This window comes from Taudactylus pleione, unplaced genomic scaffold, assembly GCF_031769625.1.
Source record: "Taudactylus pleione unplaced genomic scaffold, aTauple2 ptg000642l, whole genome shotgun sequence".
In the NCBI taxonomy this organism is placed as follows: Eukaryota; Metazoa; Chordata; class Amphibia; order Anura; family Myobatrachidae; genus Taudactylus; species Taudactylus pleione.
Window position 1 is genome coordinate 4,060,868 of NW_028285044.1, and position 17,567 is coordinate 4,078,434.

General features: G+C 41.5%; 1 protein-coding gene across 1 annotated transcript in view; it reads right to left on the bottom strand.

Moving 5' to 3' along the window:
- Positions 1-17,567, bottom strand: part of TAB1 (TGF-beta activated kinase 1 (MAP3K7) binding protein 1) — an 86,857-nt gene that overhangs the window by 44,962 nt on the left and 24,328 nt on the right. The window contains exon 4 of the mRNA XM_088455075.1: positions 1,384-1,470. Within this exon, the coding sequence (XP_088311201.1) occupies positions 1,384-1,470 (87 nt within the window). The remainder of the gene's footprint in view (positions 1-1,383; positions 1,471-17,567) is intronic.

The window sequence follows — 17,567 nt, forward strand, 5'->3', positions numbered from 1 at the left end:
TACATTTTATTATATTTTTTTGCAGCATCACAAGTATCCTTGCAAAGCAGCTTTGAACACAGTATTCTATTTCACTCTCTGAACAGCAAAATAAACAAAATCAACAGGAGGTCCCTTCAGCTACAGGCTAATGCTGATCACTAATGTGTTTAGCCAAACCGGTCAGTGATCCTGTATCTCATCCGAGCAACATGATCGATATGTGTGCATGTGTGGCAAGATTAATTGGCTAACTGATGTTAAATAGCAACAGTGAATCCTATTTATTGCATAAATTTGGAATCCTAAAACTATAGAGACCTGATAAACATAAGGGACATGTCATACAGGCAAGTGCAGCTATTTAAATGTATGATATTTAACCACTGACACGAGTAGCAGATGGAGTTATAGAATTACACTATCCAAATGCAGAACACAGAGGGTGGGAGTACTATAATTTAGACTCCAGTTACTACTTATGAGTATTAAAAATACATGTTTAAAATCTGCTGCAGGAACAGTCTAGCATGTCTGCAAAGAATTAATATAAGGTATCGAAAACTATACTTGGAAAAAGTTATATATAATATATGTTAAATTATTCTGAAAATATATTAAATAAAAAAATCACTTGTGGATTAACTTGGCCCTTTAGGTGTTTTACTTTGCTCTAAAAGAGCTTTTATTTAGAAACAAAATGGAAGGGTGCCCTCCTTAGTGGCGCTGCTGTAGTGAGAGGCTATAGGAGCAAACCTTTATTTCTCTGCCAGTGTCCTGCTACTGATTTAGGTCTCCTGTGTTCTTGTAAACTGGAAGCGGTCATGGAAATGCTAGTTTAACATGAGGGACAAATATGGGCAAAATATTAACATCGGATCAGAGCTCCTCTCTCTCTCTGCAAGGCCAAGCCATCTTGTAGGAGGAGGGTAATTGTGCTGCATACACTGATATGCACCTATTATATAAATTTTTCTCATGTTATGCATTTATGGTGAAGAGTATATATTTTGATCACAAAAATGTTTTAGTGATATGTCTCATACATTGGCAAGAGAATTCCCACAAAAACAAAATCACTGTCCCAGGTTAAGGGGATTGTCCCACGGTCAGGATGTTCATATGGATTTCTTTTTTTTTTTTTTTTTTTTTAAGTCGTGTCTGGTTTTTGGGGGGCATAGCTCCTTCAATAGTAAAAACATTCCAATGATAGGAGGTATGATTAAACTACTGTGGCCTAAAATGGGCACTGTAATGCATTACTGGCTGTATCAGCACTTGCTAATTGAAGAATATACGTATTACTAAATTTAACATAATCTAGCTAGTTAAATAACAAAATTTCACAATTGTCTAAACCAAGTTATTTATGTATATTGTTATTGTATACATCTCTATAGTTACCTCTGGCAGCTGGGACAGGAGGCTTGCTTTCTCTGCTAAAGAATCATCAATAGACTCAAGGAAACTTCTCTCCACCACATCAAATGCCTAAATGACAGACATTTCACACAGAAACATTACTCAACGACCACTACCAGTAATCAAAGAAGCAGTTTATTATCAGCATTTATTACTAGCAAATGTGCCTTGCATTGCCTGGGGAATTTAATTTATTCCTTTTAACTAAAGATTTGACTAAGGGCCTGATTCAGCAAGGATCGTGGCTGCGATTACGTCTGATGATATGCTAATCCATTGCGATGCCTATGCCATTGCAGCACAACATAAGAATGCCCACCTTACCTTACACACATCCGTAATACTTAGCAAGACTGCAAAACCATCGGTAACTTCGAGTAACATCGCAGCCTCACGCACACTTGCACATGCTCTGACCTTACTAAGGAATTGCTAACCACGTTGCACACAGTGAGTACACAAGCTGCTTATAACATCGCAGTGGATAATTTATGCACGCTCATGCAACGGCGCTCAAACGCCCTTGCACGCCGGTGTTTTGCCGACCACCCCCCAGTCACCTCCCCCAAATGGTCACTATGTCAATCACTCTGTGATGGGTCTGTGTAGTGACTGCCCGATCGCAGTGGAGTGTTCGCGCAAACGTAATGCGATGGATACGCATGAGCAGAATGCAACAATCGGCCGATTGCGTGCATAATCGCAGTTGCGATCTTTGCTGAATCAGGCCCTAAGATTACATGAATGTGCTTACTTGTTACAACGTAACATGTATAAAAATATATACAAACAGGCATACACAAATAGGTGCATACACACACACACTATACATTTTTTTTAGTTTTAGTTCTCTATAACATCTTTGTATATAAATTAGACACATTTCATAGGTCACTCAGACAGAACCCTGCACCATTTAATGGAGTCCCCCAGCATACCAAGCTGCCTGGCAGCCTGTTCACATACAACTTGTTATATACTAGGGAACCTGTGAGACAACATGGGTGCAGAAGAAGCAATAACAGTAGAAGGGCCTACATAACTGGCCCATCACTCCCTTTCGTTTTTATCATCAATCATGTTTATTGAGAAAATAGCAATAAAGAGGTACAGAAAGAAAAAGAAGGGGGAGGCAGAAGGAGGAATGGGTACATAGGAGGAATCAAACATACATAACATATTATAAAGAAAACGTCTAACAAGTCATATCGGCAACAGCAAAACAAGAAAGCATGGAGTGTATACATTTAAACATGTATCAAGAGGAGTCATCCTCAATAAAACTGAACTGAAGTGGGTCAGACAGGGAAGGTTTATGAATAAATTGAGCACCTTCACCATCCGTGACATATTCAAGCCAGGCCCACCATTTCATTAACGGAAATCAGTAGGGCGTATAAACGGTTTCCATCTCGAAATCGAAAAAATGTATGAAACATTTTGAGCAATGGGGGAGGGATAGGTTGCTTCCAACATTAAGCTATAGCAGCCTGTGTCGCTATAAAGATATGTCCTAATTCGTATTTTTGGAATGGTTGTAGTAAAGCAAGGTACAGGTGGAGAAACGTAGGATCAGGGTAGGGGTTAGAGATATCCCCAACGCTGTGCTGTTCAGGGGAAAAAAACCTCCTCCTAAAAGGTCCGGAGCATGGGACAGGCTCAAAAAACTTTAAATATGGCCGACCTCACCATAGTTCCGAAAAACAAAACTTAGATTGCGTCGACCACATAATATGTAGACGATCAGGAGTAAGATATAGCCTTTATAAAAATGTAATATACATTTCAGAATGGTTTACTCATCTAGAAATACGATAGGACATTGTGTAAATCAGCTCCCACTAAGCATCAGAGATAGAATGGCCCAAGTCAAGCTCCCAGCGAGCCACGCAAAGTGACTAAACATACTGAAGTAATTGAAGCATAAACCAATACCAATAGGAGATATTTCCCCACCCCCTACCGGACAGAAGAAGGGACAACAAGTCGCTAGGTCCCTAAAGGCTGTGTAACACTTTTAAACCATTCTAATCTGATAATACCTGAAAGAGGACCTTAGAGGGCAGAGAGTAACGTTCCTGCAAATGGGAAAACGTAAGCAAGGCGCCATTATCCATAAGGTTTTCCAAGGTCTTAATACCACAAGAATGCCACACAGACACATTGAAATTGGGGAGCAGTTTAGAAAGGGACATAATACAGAGATCAATAGTAGGGAAATAGACATTTTGTAGCTGAGAAAGCAACTTCTCCCAAACATGCAGGGAAGTTTTTCGTGGACAAAAGGATCAGGGAGCTAGAAGAACAAGGTCAACTAAAGGGTTATTCTGGACAACACACCATTTTGAGGCACACATTTCTTGACCATGGGCAAGCGGACCAACTCTCTAAGTTGATCTATAAGGCAAGCTTCCTGATACCTATCAAGATCAGGGAACACCAGCCCCAGCCAGTCTTTTGGCCAGGATCAACTGAGAATGTGATATCTTCGGGGAGTGATATTTCCATCCGTAGAAAAAATAGCCCGACATTTGTCCAAATATTTCTTGGGAAAAACAAATGGGATTGTGCAAAATAGATACATTAGCCTAGATAGCAAGGACATTTTAAATGTAGCTATAAGGCGCAACCAGGAAATATTATAAGACAGCCAGAACTTTAGTTTAAGATGATAACTGCTCAGTCTTAGACAGTAGATTATCATCAAAAACAAAGAAAGGGGTCGGTGGGATATGAATCCCAAGCTACGGAAGTGAGGTGGTCTGCCAGCAGAGTGATAATACGGGGGTTCTGGAAGATTGGTAGGTAAAGTATCCGATTTGAAAACATTCAATTTGTAGTAAGAGACCTTAGTATAGCTTTCCAGCAATCTATGGAGACACGGCAGCGAGGTCAAAGGCTCTGAGACAAAAAGGAGAACACCATCTGCAAAGAGAGAAAGTTTGCGAGTCAGATCCCCAACCCTTACCTCAGGGAATTCTGTGGCAGCACGAATCTTAGCAGAAAATAGTCTGGTAGCTAAAACAAAGATGAGGCATCCTGTCGGGTGCCAAGAGTGATGGAAAACTCTCCAGACAGAAATCCATTGCTAAACACCCTAGCAGAGGAGCACTATAAAGAGCCAAAACAAATTAAAAGTATTTGGTTCCGAAAGCCAAATTGAGAAAGCACAGAACACATACAGAATGTAACCGTTTAGTCTATCAAATGCCTTTTCAGTATGAAGGGATAGTAACACTAAACCAATCCCAGAGGATGAAAGAGAATCAATCAGGTTAAAAATTGTCCTGGTATTATCGGAGGCATATCTATCCCACCTGGTCTGGATGTATGAGGAAGAGGAGGAGAGGGCTAAGACTATTGGAAATTAACTTTGCATAAAGCTTAACATCACCATTTAGAAGTGTTATAGGGTGGTAATTCTTAAAATACACTTTCCATGGTTTAGGGAGAGTCACGACTTGTGTCTCCAACATTTCAGATGGGAATTTCCCAGCGTCAGTGGGGGCGATTCAATTGTTGTGTGTGCAGCGATAATTAATGGCACCCAGTTTTGCAATTCAATTGTTCTGAACGCCCATTAATTATCGCCATTTTCTTGTTCTATTAGACTGGTTTTAGCCATGTAAAACGGCTAAACCCGTCTAAAGTCCTGGTTAGGGCACCCAAACTGTGGTTCGGGCATCCTAACCACGAGGTTATCGCACTTTTTGCTAACAATCTCTTGAGGGTGCAAAGAGAAATGCAGGTGCCAGCGGCTATCGCGCCCGAACAGAACAACAATTGAATTGCTCAGTCATGCGCCCTAAAAAATAGCCGCCATGTAAACAATTGAATCGTCTCCAGTGACCTCGGTGAACATAGCCGTAAGTGTGGGGATCGATCAAATGGTCACAAAATGATACATAGAAATAATTAATAAAACAGTCTGTGCCAGGAGCATTGCCATTAGGGAGGGACCGGATGACCAGTTCCACCTCCTGGACTGTCGAGGGGGCATTGAGCGTACTTAATTGGTCTGCAGATAGAGAAGGCAAGTCCAATCCCTCCAAAAAAGGACTGAATAGAAGAGTATGAAGGCTGAATGGTAGTTGGGTCTAGGGACAAATTGTAAAGTTTTGTATAGTACTTGGCACATTGATTAGCAATAGCGGCAGCATTGACAATGTTAGTGCCGGCAGGGAAAAGAATAATGCTTAATCCTGTTCCTAGTGTGCTGGAGTTAATAACCATATTACCCAGGGACAACGCTGTCCGTGCTGCGGGGGCTGCCAGCTCCAGGGCTACACGCGGGATCTCGCAATGCTTGCAAGATCCCACGCATGCTCAGTGGAGCCGGCCGGGAGTGTGACACAGCGCATCAGCGCTAGGCTGATGCGCTGTGGGCTCTAGCGGAGATCCCTGGAGGGGGAAGTTTTCACTACCACGCTCCGGACAATGAGATGTTCATACATCTCATTGTTAGTGCTTCCTGCTTCGTCTCGGTAAAGAGGCAAAGCAGGAAGCGTTATAGCGGCACGTGTGCTCTAGAGAGATCTATTAATGGCAATGTGGGTGTAATCTGGATAAAAACATCCTTGAACTGTGAGCCATCCTGATCTGGTCTATGAAATTTACCATATACCCTGTCTTGTACAATAGAGCTCCCTGATATTTCTGGAATACCTTACTCATTTGTTCATCTGGCCCGTTTTGATAGTCCCATCCTTCTCTGCATCCCAGATCTATATTAAATCCACCTTTCCACACACCTTGCCCATTAAGTTTTTTCAGTTCTTCTTTGGTGCTCATATAAACTTAATGGCTCCTATCAAGCTCCCAGCATCCAGTTATTCCTCTCTGCGAGCAGAATATAGCACACAGCCCAATACATTTTCTTAAGCCCCCATCCTGCACAATACTGATGGTGTGTTAGGTGTACTGCTCATGAGATGATCAAATTATGAACTGCAGGAGAGGCTATTGCTGAGTCAGAGGAAGGAAATGTGAGGGGGCGATGAGATTGTGCAAAATACTTACTAAGACATAAGTGGGGTCAGGGCACAATGGAGACAAATCTATCGGTCCGTCCCTATCACTGTAAAGGAAGCAACTCTGTTCAGAGCTGTTGACATCCTACTATCTCTTATGGAAGCACTGTTTTTTTTTTTTAAACAAATGGGTACACAAGAAAACAAGTTATTAACAGTACAAACAATGCAGGACAAATACATGATTTCTAAACATAGCTGCATAACACCTAAATAAGCAGCAGGGTGTCAGCAACCAAATGTTAGGTGCCGTTGCAAATGAAAGTAAAAGTAAGGCAAGGAGATATATATATATATATATGCATTGGTCTGTTTGCTTGTTTGTCTGGTTATGCATTCGGACACCGTTGCACTGATTTAGATGAACCCAACGTGAGGTGGTCTAGTTGGATCCTGGTCAGGTTTTAGGGGGTTAGGGTCGTTGGTGTACGCTGGGCACAACTTTGGCCCGGGGAGCCTGTTCTGAGCCTTCCACTGGATGGATTTGGACGAAACCTTCACAGAGTGGTAACATTGGATCTCAGAAGACAAACTAGGGGGTTGAGGTCCCGTTCGAACCTCCTGTTGGTGTACGCTGGGTATTACTTTGACCTGGGGAGCCTGTTCTGGGCCTTCCACTTGATGGATTTGGATGAAAACTTCACAGAGGGGTGGCAATTGTTCTAGGATGCCTAACTTAGTAAATAAAAGATTTAAACCCAGGCAACACCGGTTACTTCAGCTAGTATATAACAAGTACTTGCGCTGGTGCCCTCCTAGGAACAAGGCTGTTCCAACGCATAGACAAAGACTGATAGGCGGCACTCAGCGACTTTTAAGAAAAGTAACTTTTAATCCAACGGCGTTTCGGGCGGGTGCCCGTTATCAAGGATATACATGTCATGAACATTTCACATCTAAATATACCCAACAATCTTAGTAATCAAGACAAGGATGCTACTCACCTGAACCACGCGGCCTCCCGACACTCACCGACTCAGCGCCCCTTGAGACGCATCCCAGTGGCGTCATCAGCCGCGCCGCTCAGGTGTCAGCAGCCTCGATCTCCCCTTGGTTGCCAAGGCTACCTAAAAACAATACAAAATCTTTAATACACAATTACATACATACAAAAAATACATAAGTCACACATTTAATAAGCAGCAATATATCCGCTCCAACTAATCCTTTAATTACAAGCTTGTTCCTGTTAAAGTATGAAGAAGCTCATTTACTGCACATCTCATTAACCCCATAGTGCTATTTTCTTCATAAAATCTCATTATTACAGAGCTGAATATTAGCCCTATCAATGCTATGAACTAATCAAAAAACATAATCAGAAGACTTAGCCCAAAAACTTTATATCAAATTGAAGAGGATTTATAAAAAACAGTGAAGACCCAGTGTCTCATTAAGGCCTCTCGGGGCCATGGTATCCAGCCTAAAAATCCATCTGGATTCAGCCTGTAGTAACGCCCTACCTCTGTTGCCCCCTCTGATGTTAAATGGTATATGGTCAATTATTCTTGACCTCAAATCGGCCACTCCATGCTTTGCCATTAAGAAGTGCTTAGCCACTGGCTGTTCGCTATTACCTTGGTTGAGGGCCGCCCTAATCGCGGATCTATGGAGCGCCATGCGTTCCTTAAATTGCCTCTCTGTCTTGCCCACATAGTGTAAGCCACATGGGCAAGACAGGAGGTACACCACGTACGTGGTGCTACAGGTCACTGCATGTCTAATGGAGTATTTAACTCCTGTATAAGGGTGATGAAAGATATCAACTATTGTAGCTCCTCTACACGTGATACATCCCAGACAACGGGAGTAACCCTTTCTTTAGCTCAAGAAGTGTTGTGGTTTGTTGGCATTTTTCAGCCTAGCTACATCTAATTTAACCAAACGATCCTTGAGGTTTCGCCCTCTCGTATAACTGGGTAGTAACCGTGCATCCAATAATTCAGGTAACTCATGGTCTGTGTTGACTATCGGCCATAGTTTTTTGGCGATTCTAGTCGTCGTAATGGTATTTGTATTAAACCTGTTGACCCAAGGGATCACCTTAGATGATTCATCTATGTTAGTCCTAGGTTGAAGCAGTGTCTCCCTGGGTAATTGCATGACTTGTTCTTTAGTCTGCAATAGATGCTCCTTATTATACCCCCTATTCACAATTTTTTTTATCATATTGTCCATCTCTTTGTCTAATTGCCCAATGTCGCTAGTAATTCTGCGTACTCTCAATAATTGTGAATAAGGTAACCCATACCGTAATGGTTGAGGGTGGCAACTGGTGCTATGGAGGATCGTGTTTCTATCCGTTGCCTTAGTATAAACGGACGTATGTAATATTCCTTCAACCTGTTTGATCTTAACATCCAAAAAGTGAATCTCCTCTTCTGAGATATTAAAGGTCAATTGTACCTCATGTCCCGTTTGGTTATGTTTATTAAGGACACTTATTAAGTCCTCTTTGGTACCTGCCCAGAATATTAGAAGGTCATCTATAAACCTATGGTAAAGCAATACATGACTGGAGAAGCTAGGCAATAGGAGAAATTTCTCTTGCTCTACCTTGTACATATAGGCGTTGGCATACGATGGGGCCACATTGGACCCCATCGCACACCCCGCCACCTGTAGGTAGAACCTATTATCATAAATGAAGTAATTCCTTTCAAGAATTAACTGCACCAATTTCAAGAATAAACGTATGGGTGGTCCCTCATAATGTGGGTTATCTTTAATCAGATATTCAACTGCCTCAACACCTTGCTTGTGTGGGATGCAAGTGTATAAACTTTTGACATCCGCGCTACAAAGCAAGGTGTGAGGGGGAACTCTGCCTAACTCATTAAGTCTTGTTAATAAGTGGGATGTGTCTTTCAAATAGGATGGGATCTTTTGCACACAAAGGTTTAAGTAACTATCAAGATACACTGAGATGGGTTGATAGAGAGACCCCCTTGCCGATATGATCGGCCTTCCAGGGGGGGGGTCTATCAACCCCTTGTGTACCTTTGGTACTGTGTAGAAAATTGGTGTGACTGGATAAGTCACTGTTAATGTACTAACTATCTCTGCCGCAATATCACCCTCATCCATTGCCTCTTTCAAAATTTGATCCAACTCTTTCTTGAATTCTTTAGTAGGGTCCCTTGTTAATTTATTATCAATTTTGATATCTGACAATTGCCTCATGCATTCTCTATCATAATAATCATCTATGTTCTGGACAACTATCGAGCCGCCTTTATCGCCTTTCCTTATCACTATATCAGTCCTCTTCTCCAGAGCCAATAATGCCATATACTCATTTTTAGAAAGATTATTGGTATATTTAGTTTTAGACGGCAATGCACTGACTTGTTGATCTAAAAGTCTAGAGAAAGTCTTTATGGATGGATTAATAGTCATCGGATCAAATTTAGATCTCTGTTTGAATTTCTGAAGTGATTTCGGTATAGATGTAGTAGTCCCTTCCGTTAGTCCTCATGCTTCCTGGGTTGTTTTACCAAAATGATCTTTAAGACGGAGGGTCCGATTCAATTTAAAGGTATCAACTGTCCATTGGAAAGCGTCTGGTTTTTCAGTCGGAATGAACGATAGTCCTTTTGACAGAACTTGAACCTCTATATGAGATAAGGGTTTATTGGAAAGATTGAAGACAATGTTCATTTCCTCCGTGGGGGTCTCTTGGTGGTGACCTTGCCTCTGGCATTGTTTGCCTCTCCTCGTTCTTCATGCGAGGCTGCCCCTATAGGCATGCGGGGTCTGGTCCCTAAAGGGGGTCGTGAACCTTGGGATACTATGGATACTGGATTATCAATGTCACTCAAAGAAGTGCTTGAACCACTTGTTTGCATCATTCTCCCTGTGGGTCTACGGGTTCTCCTATCCCATCTGGGTGTGTTAGTTCTTGACATTTCACTTAGCCATGAGTATACTCGTCTATGCTGGTAATCATTTTGGACCTTAACCAGCTTTTCTTTTTTAAAACGTATAAGATCCATTTTATAACGCTCAATTTGTTGTTGCATTTTCTTGAGCCAATTGATTTGTTGATCCCCTTCCAGTGTGGCTCTATGGGCTATTTCAAAATTAGCAATTTTATCCTTAGTATCTTTTAACTCCTTTGCTGATTCTTCGATTACGAGCAGCATTAAGTCCATAGAGCACTTGTTAAGGATCGATATCCATCGATGGCAAAAATTCACATTAAATCTCCCGATGGTTGGTATATTACGGATACGGGACCCGCGTGGGATCTGTTTTTCTTTAAAGTAATTAGACAATGATATTCCATGGTATAAGAAATACAGTTCACGTTTTCTCAATCTGTACCATTCTTTATATAATTCCTCCTTAGGTGTAACGTATCCCTCATCAAATAAAGGTTCCTTGAATAAAATCGCTTCAGCCTCCAAATCGGAGTAACTAAAGGTTTCACTGACTTCTATTTGAGCAAAAGGGTTAGATTGCACTGCTGCTTCATCCATCTTACTTATAAACCAGCGGAGCCTTGCTATTGCTGCTTACACTACTATAATACTTAAATCCTTCAATTCCTTGCAGTGTTACACATTGCTGTGTCAGTTGCAGGGGAATAATAATACCTCCTGTTGGTCTCTTGAATCCGTTTGCGGTGCCCTGGACTGGATGGCTGCACACACAATGTTGGCAGCCTCCTATGTATATGTCCACCAATGTCCCGGCACTCACTAGTAAATAACAAGTACTTGCGCTGGTGCCCTCTTAGGAACAAGGCTGTTCCAATGCATAGACAAAGACTGATAGGCGGCACTCAGCGACTTTTAAGAAAAGTAACTTTTAATCCAACGGCGTTTCGGGCGGGTGCCCGTTATCAAGGATATACATGTCATGAACATTTCACATCTAAATATACCCAACAATCTTAGTAATCAAGACAAGGATGCTACTCACCTGAACCACGCAGCCTCCCGACACTCACCGACTCAGGTTTGTGAATAGGGGGTATAATAAGGAGCATCTATTGCAGACTAAAGAACAAGTCATGCAATTACCCAGGGAGACACTGCTTCAACCTAGGACTAACATAGATGAATCATCTAAGGTGATCCCTTGGGTCAACAGGTTTAATACAAATACCGTTACGACGACTAGAATCGCCAAAAAACTATGGCCGATAGTCAACACAGACCATGAGTTACTTGAATTATTGGATGCACGGTTACTACCCAGTTATACGAGAGGGCGAAACCTCAAGGATCGTTTGGTTAAATTAGATGCAGCTAGGCTGAAAAATGCCAACAAACCACAACACTTCTTGAGCTAAAGAAAGGGTTACTCCCGTTGTCTGGGATGTATCACGTGTAGAGGAGCTACAATAGTTGATATCTTTCATCACCCTTATACAGGAGTTAAATACTCCATTAGACATGCAGTGACCTGTAGCACCAGGTACGTGGTGTACCTCCTGTCTTGCCCATGTGGCTTACACTATGTGGGCAAGACAGAGAGGCAATTTAAGGAACGCATGGCGCTCCATAGATCCGCGATTAGGGCGGCCCTCAACCAAGGTAATAGCGAACAGCCAGTGGCTAAGCACTTCTTAATGGCAAAGTATGGAGTGGCCGATTTGAGGTCAAGAATAATTGACCATATACCATTTAACATCAGAGGGGGCAACAGAGGTAGGGCGTTACTACAGGCTGAATCCAGATGGATTTTTAGGCTGGATACCATGGCCCCGAGAGGCCTTAATGAGACACTGGGTCTTCACTGTTTTTTATAAATCCTCTTCAATTTGATATAAAGTTTTTGGGCTAAGTTTTCTGATTATGTTTTTTGATTAGTTCATAGCATTGATAGGGCTAATATTCAGCTCTGTAATAATAAGATTTTATGAAGAAAATAGCACTACGGGGTTAATGAGACGTGCAGTAAATGAGCCTCTTCATACTTTAACAGGAATAAGCTTGTAATTAAAGGATTCGTTGGAGCGGATATATTGCTGCTTATTAAATGTGTGACTTATGTATTTTTTGTATGTATGTAATTGTGTATTAAAGATTTTGTATTGTTTTTAGGTAGCCATGGCAACCAAGGGGAGATCGAGGCTGCTGACACCTGAGCGGCGCGGCTGATGACGCCACTGGGATGCGTCTCAAGGGGCGCTGAGTCGGTGAGTGTCGGGAGGCCGCGTGGTTCAGGTGAGTAGCATCCTTGTCTTGATTACTAAGATTGTTGGGTATATTTAGATGTGAAATGTTCATGACATGTATATCCTTGATAACGGGCACCCGCCCGAAACGCCGTTGGATTAAAAGTTACTTTTCTTAAAAGTCGCTGAGTGCAGCCTATCAGTCTTTGTCTATGCATTGGAACAGCCTTGTTCCTAGGAGGGCACCAGCGCAAGTACTTGTTATTTACTAGTGAGTGCCGGGACATTGGTGGACATATACATAGGAGGCTGCCAACATTGTGTGTGCAGCCATCCAGTCCAGGGCACCGCAAACGGATTCAAGAGACCAACAGGAGGTATTATTATTCCCCTGCAACTGACACAGCAATGTGTAACACTGCAAGGAATTGAAGGATTTAAGTATTATAGTAGTGTAAGCAGCATAAGCAAGGCTCCGCAGGTTTCTAAGTAAGATGGATGACGCAGCAGCGCAATCTAACCCTTTTGCCCAAATAGAAATCAGTGAAACCTTTAGTTACTCCGATTTGGAGGCTGAAGCGATTTTATTCAAGGAACCTTTATTTGATGAGGGATACGTTACACCTAAAGAGGAATTATATAAAGAATGGTACAGATTGAGAAAACATGAACTGGATTTCTTATACCATGGAATATCATTGTCTAGTTACTTTAAAGAAAAGCAGATCCCACGCAGGTTCCGTATCTGTAATATACCAACCATCGGGAGATTTAATGTGAATTTTTGCCATCGATGGATATCGATCCTTAACAAGTGCTCTATGGACTTAATGCTGCTCGTAATCGAAGAATCAGCAAAGGAGTTAAAAGATACTAAGGGTAAAATTGCTAATTTTGAAATAGCCCATAGAGCCACCCTGGAAGGGGATCAACAAATCAATTGGCTCGAGAAAATGCAACAACAAATTGAGCGTTATAAAATGGATCTTATAAGTTTTAAAAAAGAAAAGCTGGTTAAGGTCCAAAATGATTACCAGCATAGACGAGTATACTCATGGCTAAGTGAAATGTCAAGAACTAACACACCCAGATGGGATAGGAGAACCCGTAGACCCACAGGGAGAATGATGCAAACAAGTGGTTCAAGCATTATTGGCTCTGGAGAAGAGGACTGATATAGTGATAAGGAAAGGCGATAAAGGCGGCTCGATAGTTGTCCAGAACATTGATGATTATGATAGAAAATGCATGAGGCAATTGTCAGATATCAAAATTGATAATAAATTAACAAGGGACCCTACTAAAGAATTCAAGAAAGAGTTGGAACAAATTTTGAAAGAGGCAATGGATGAGGGTGATATGGCGGCAGAGATAGTTAGTACATTAACAGTGACTTATCCAGTCACACCAATTTTCTACACAGTACCAAAGGTACACAAGGGGTTGATAGACCCCCCCCCCCTGGAAGGCCGATCATATCGGCAAGGGGGTCTCTCTATCAACCCATCTCAGTGTATCTTGATAGTTACTTAAACCTTTGTGTGCAAAAGATCCCATCCTATTTGAAAGACACATCCCACTTATTAACAAGACTTAATGAGTTAGGCAGAGTTCCCCCTCACACCTTGCTTTGTAGTGCGGATGTCACAAGTTTATACACTTGCATCCCACACAAGCAAGGTGTTGAGGCAGTTGAATATCTGATTAAAGATAACCCACATTATGAGGGACCACCCATACGTTTATTCTTGAAATTGGTGCAGTTAATTCTTGAAAGGAATTACTTCATTTATGATAATAGGTTCTACCTACAGGTGGCGGGGTGTGCGATGGGGTCCAATGTGGCCCCATCGTATGCCAACGCCTATATGTACAAGGTAGAGCAAGAGAAATTTCTCCTATTGCCTAGCTTCTCCAGTCATTTATTGCTTTACCATAGGTTTATAGATGACCTTCTAATATTCTGGGCAGGTACCAAAGAGGACTTAATAAGTGTCCTTAATAAACATAACCAAACGGGACATGAGGTACAATTGACCTTTAATATCTCAGAAGAGGAGATTCACTTTTTGGATGTTAAGATCAAACAGGTTGAAGGAATATTACATACGTCCGTTTATACTAAGGCAACGGATAGAAACACGATCCTCCATAGCACCAGTTGCCACCCTCAACCATTACGGTATGGGTTACCTTATTCACAATTATTGAGAGTACGCAGAATTACTAGCGACATTGGGCAATTAGACAAAGAGATGGACAATATGATAAAAAAAATTGTGAATAGGGGGTATAATAAGGAGCATCTATTGCAGACTAAAGAACAAGTCATGCAATTACCCAGGGAGACACTGCTTCAACCTAGGACTAACATAGATGAATCATCTAAGGTGATCCCTTGGGTCAACAGGTTTAATACAAATACCATTACGACGACTAGAATCGCCAAAAAACTATGGCCGATAGTCAACACAGACCATGAGTTACCTGAATTATTGGATGCACGGTTACTACCCAGTTATACGAGAGGGCGAATCCTCAAGGATCGTTTGGTTAAATTAGATGTAGCTAGGCTGAAAAATGCCAACAAACCACAACACTTCTTGAGCCAAAGAAAGGGTTACTCCCGTTGTCTGGGATGTATCACGTGTAGAGGAGCTACAATAGTTGATATCTTTCATCACCCTTATACAGGAGTTAAATACTCCATTAGACATGCAGTGACCTGTAGCACCACGTACGTGCGTGGTGTACCTCCTGTCTTGCCCATGTGGCTTACACTATGTGGGCAAGACAGAGAGGCAATTTAAGGAACGCATGGCGCTCCATAGATCCGCGATTAGGGCGGCCCTCAACCAAGGTAATAGCGAACAGCCAGTGGCTAAGCACTTCTTAATGGCAAAGCATGGAGTGGCCGATTTGAGGTCAAGAATAATTGACCATATACCATTTAACATCAGAGGGGGCAACAGAGGTAGGGCGTTACTACAGGCTGAATCCAGATGGATTTTTAGGCTGGATACCATGGACCCGAGAGGCCTTAATGAGACACTGGGTCTTCACTGTTTTTTATAAATCCTCTTCAATTTGATATAAAGTTTTTGGGCTAAGTTTTCTGATTATGTTTTTTGATTAGTTCATAGCATTGATAGGGCTAATATTCAGCTCTGTAATAATGAGATTTTATGAAAAAAATAGCACTATGGGGTTAATGAGACGTGCAGTAAATGAGCCTCTTCATACTTTAACAGGAACAAGCTTGTAATTAAAGGATTAGTTGGAGCGGATATATTGCTGCTTATTAAATGTGTGACTTATGTATTTTTTGTATGTATGTAATTGTGTATTAAAGATTTTGTATTGCTTTTAGGTAGCCATGGCAACCAAGGGGAGATCGAGGCTGCTGACACCTGAGCGGCGCGGCTGATGACGCCACTGGGATGCATCTCAAGGGGCGCTGAGTCGGTGAGTGTCGGGAGGCCGCGTGGTTCAGGTGAGTAGCATCCTTGTCTTGATTACTAAGATTGTTGGGTATATTTAGATGTGAAATGTTCATGACATGAATATCCTTGATAACGGGCACCCGCCCGACACGCCGTTGGATTAAAAGTTACTTTTCTTAAAAGTCGCTGAGTGCCGCCTATCAGTCTTTGTCTATATATATATATATATATATATATATATATATATATATAAAGTTTCACTACAGCCTACATCCACAGAAGACATCCCTGCCGAGTTCCTTCAAAAACCGTGTGCAAGTGTACCTAGAAGAATTGATGCTGTTTTTAAGGCAAAGGGTGGTCACACCAAATATTGATATGATATAGATCTCTCTTCCGTTCATTCACTTTGCATTTCATTAATTGATAATAAACTATTAACACTTATATTTTTGAAAGCATTCTTACTTTTAGCATTTTTCCACACTTGCCTAAAACTTTAGCACAGTACTTTAGATGTCAGGCAGGCAGCTTCCGTTGACTGGTGAGGATATCAGTAATTCAGTTTTTTAAGGATTGAGTGAGTTTGATGTGGCGAGAGGACATCCAAGACGAAAAGTCAGCACTGACGATGAGAGATCTGAATCCAAAGGAGCTTGTTGATTTCCGAAAAGAAGCAGTATAGATAGAGAATGGTAGAGCATCTAAGCGAACTAGGTATTTGAAGGACCCATAACAAACGTTCGTAAGGTCCCCTATATACCATCCAATGTTGAAAAATTTATTTAACACATAACTTTGACATGGAAGATGAGCCCCCCTCGGCTCTGAGCCTCATAGCAGCTGCACCCCTTTCACCTATGGTAGTTACGCCCATCTAGGACTGAGCTTTATATTACTTTAACTGAAGTGAAGAGGACCCAGAGAAATGAACACTAAACAAGAAGTTTGATAAGGCAATGAGGATAGAACTGTATATGTATAAGAAAAGAGTCGAATGCAGAAAAAAAAAGACCAGCTAGACAATTTATTTTTTGCTGCTGCCCATTCTAAAACATTGAGGTCTCTTCCTGAGCCACTCCCTTCGGTTGATCTGCTGTGGGTCACCAAACCTATGATTCCCTCGATGGCTCCTCTTTAAAATCGGTAATGGACACCCTGACAGCTTGTGATAATTTAATATGCTATACTTCACTAAAATATTTATACTTCCAATTCTCAGAACCTTTCAAACCTGGTTTCCTCTAGGTTGACTGCAGATTTATATTAATCTCGATGGCATAAATTAAGTGTAGTTAAGGTACTAGATGTTTTGAAGGCAATACCCGGATGTCACTTGCCCAGTGTAGACACAAACTAGATATCCCTTCACAAGATTTTAATAAATGCTTACATATTCTACACTGGATTCATATTCAAACCATTCCCATGCCTTCCTTAAAACCTCAGTTTATCACGTTTCACAGACAAGCCATAGAGGAGGATTTAATGTCTACTTCTGAAAGTCAAAAAGCTCTGGTCCAGGTTAAATAGGAAATGGCCTTACAAGTTTGTTTATACGATGAG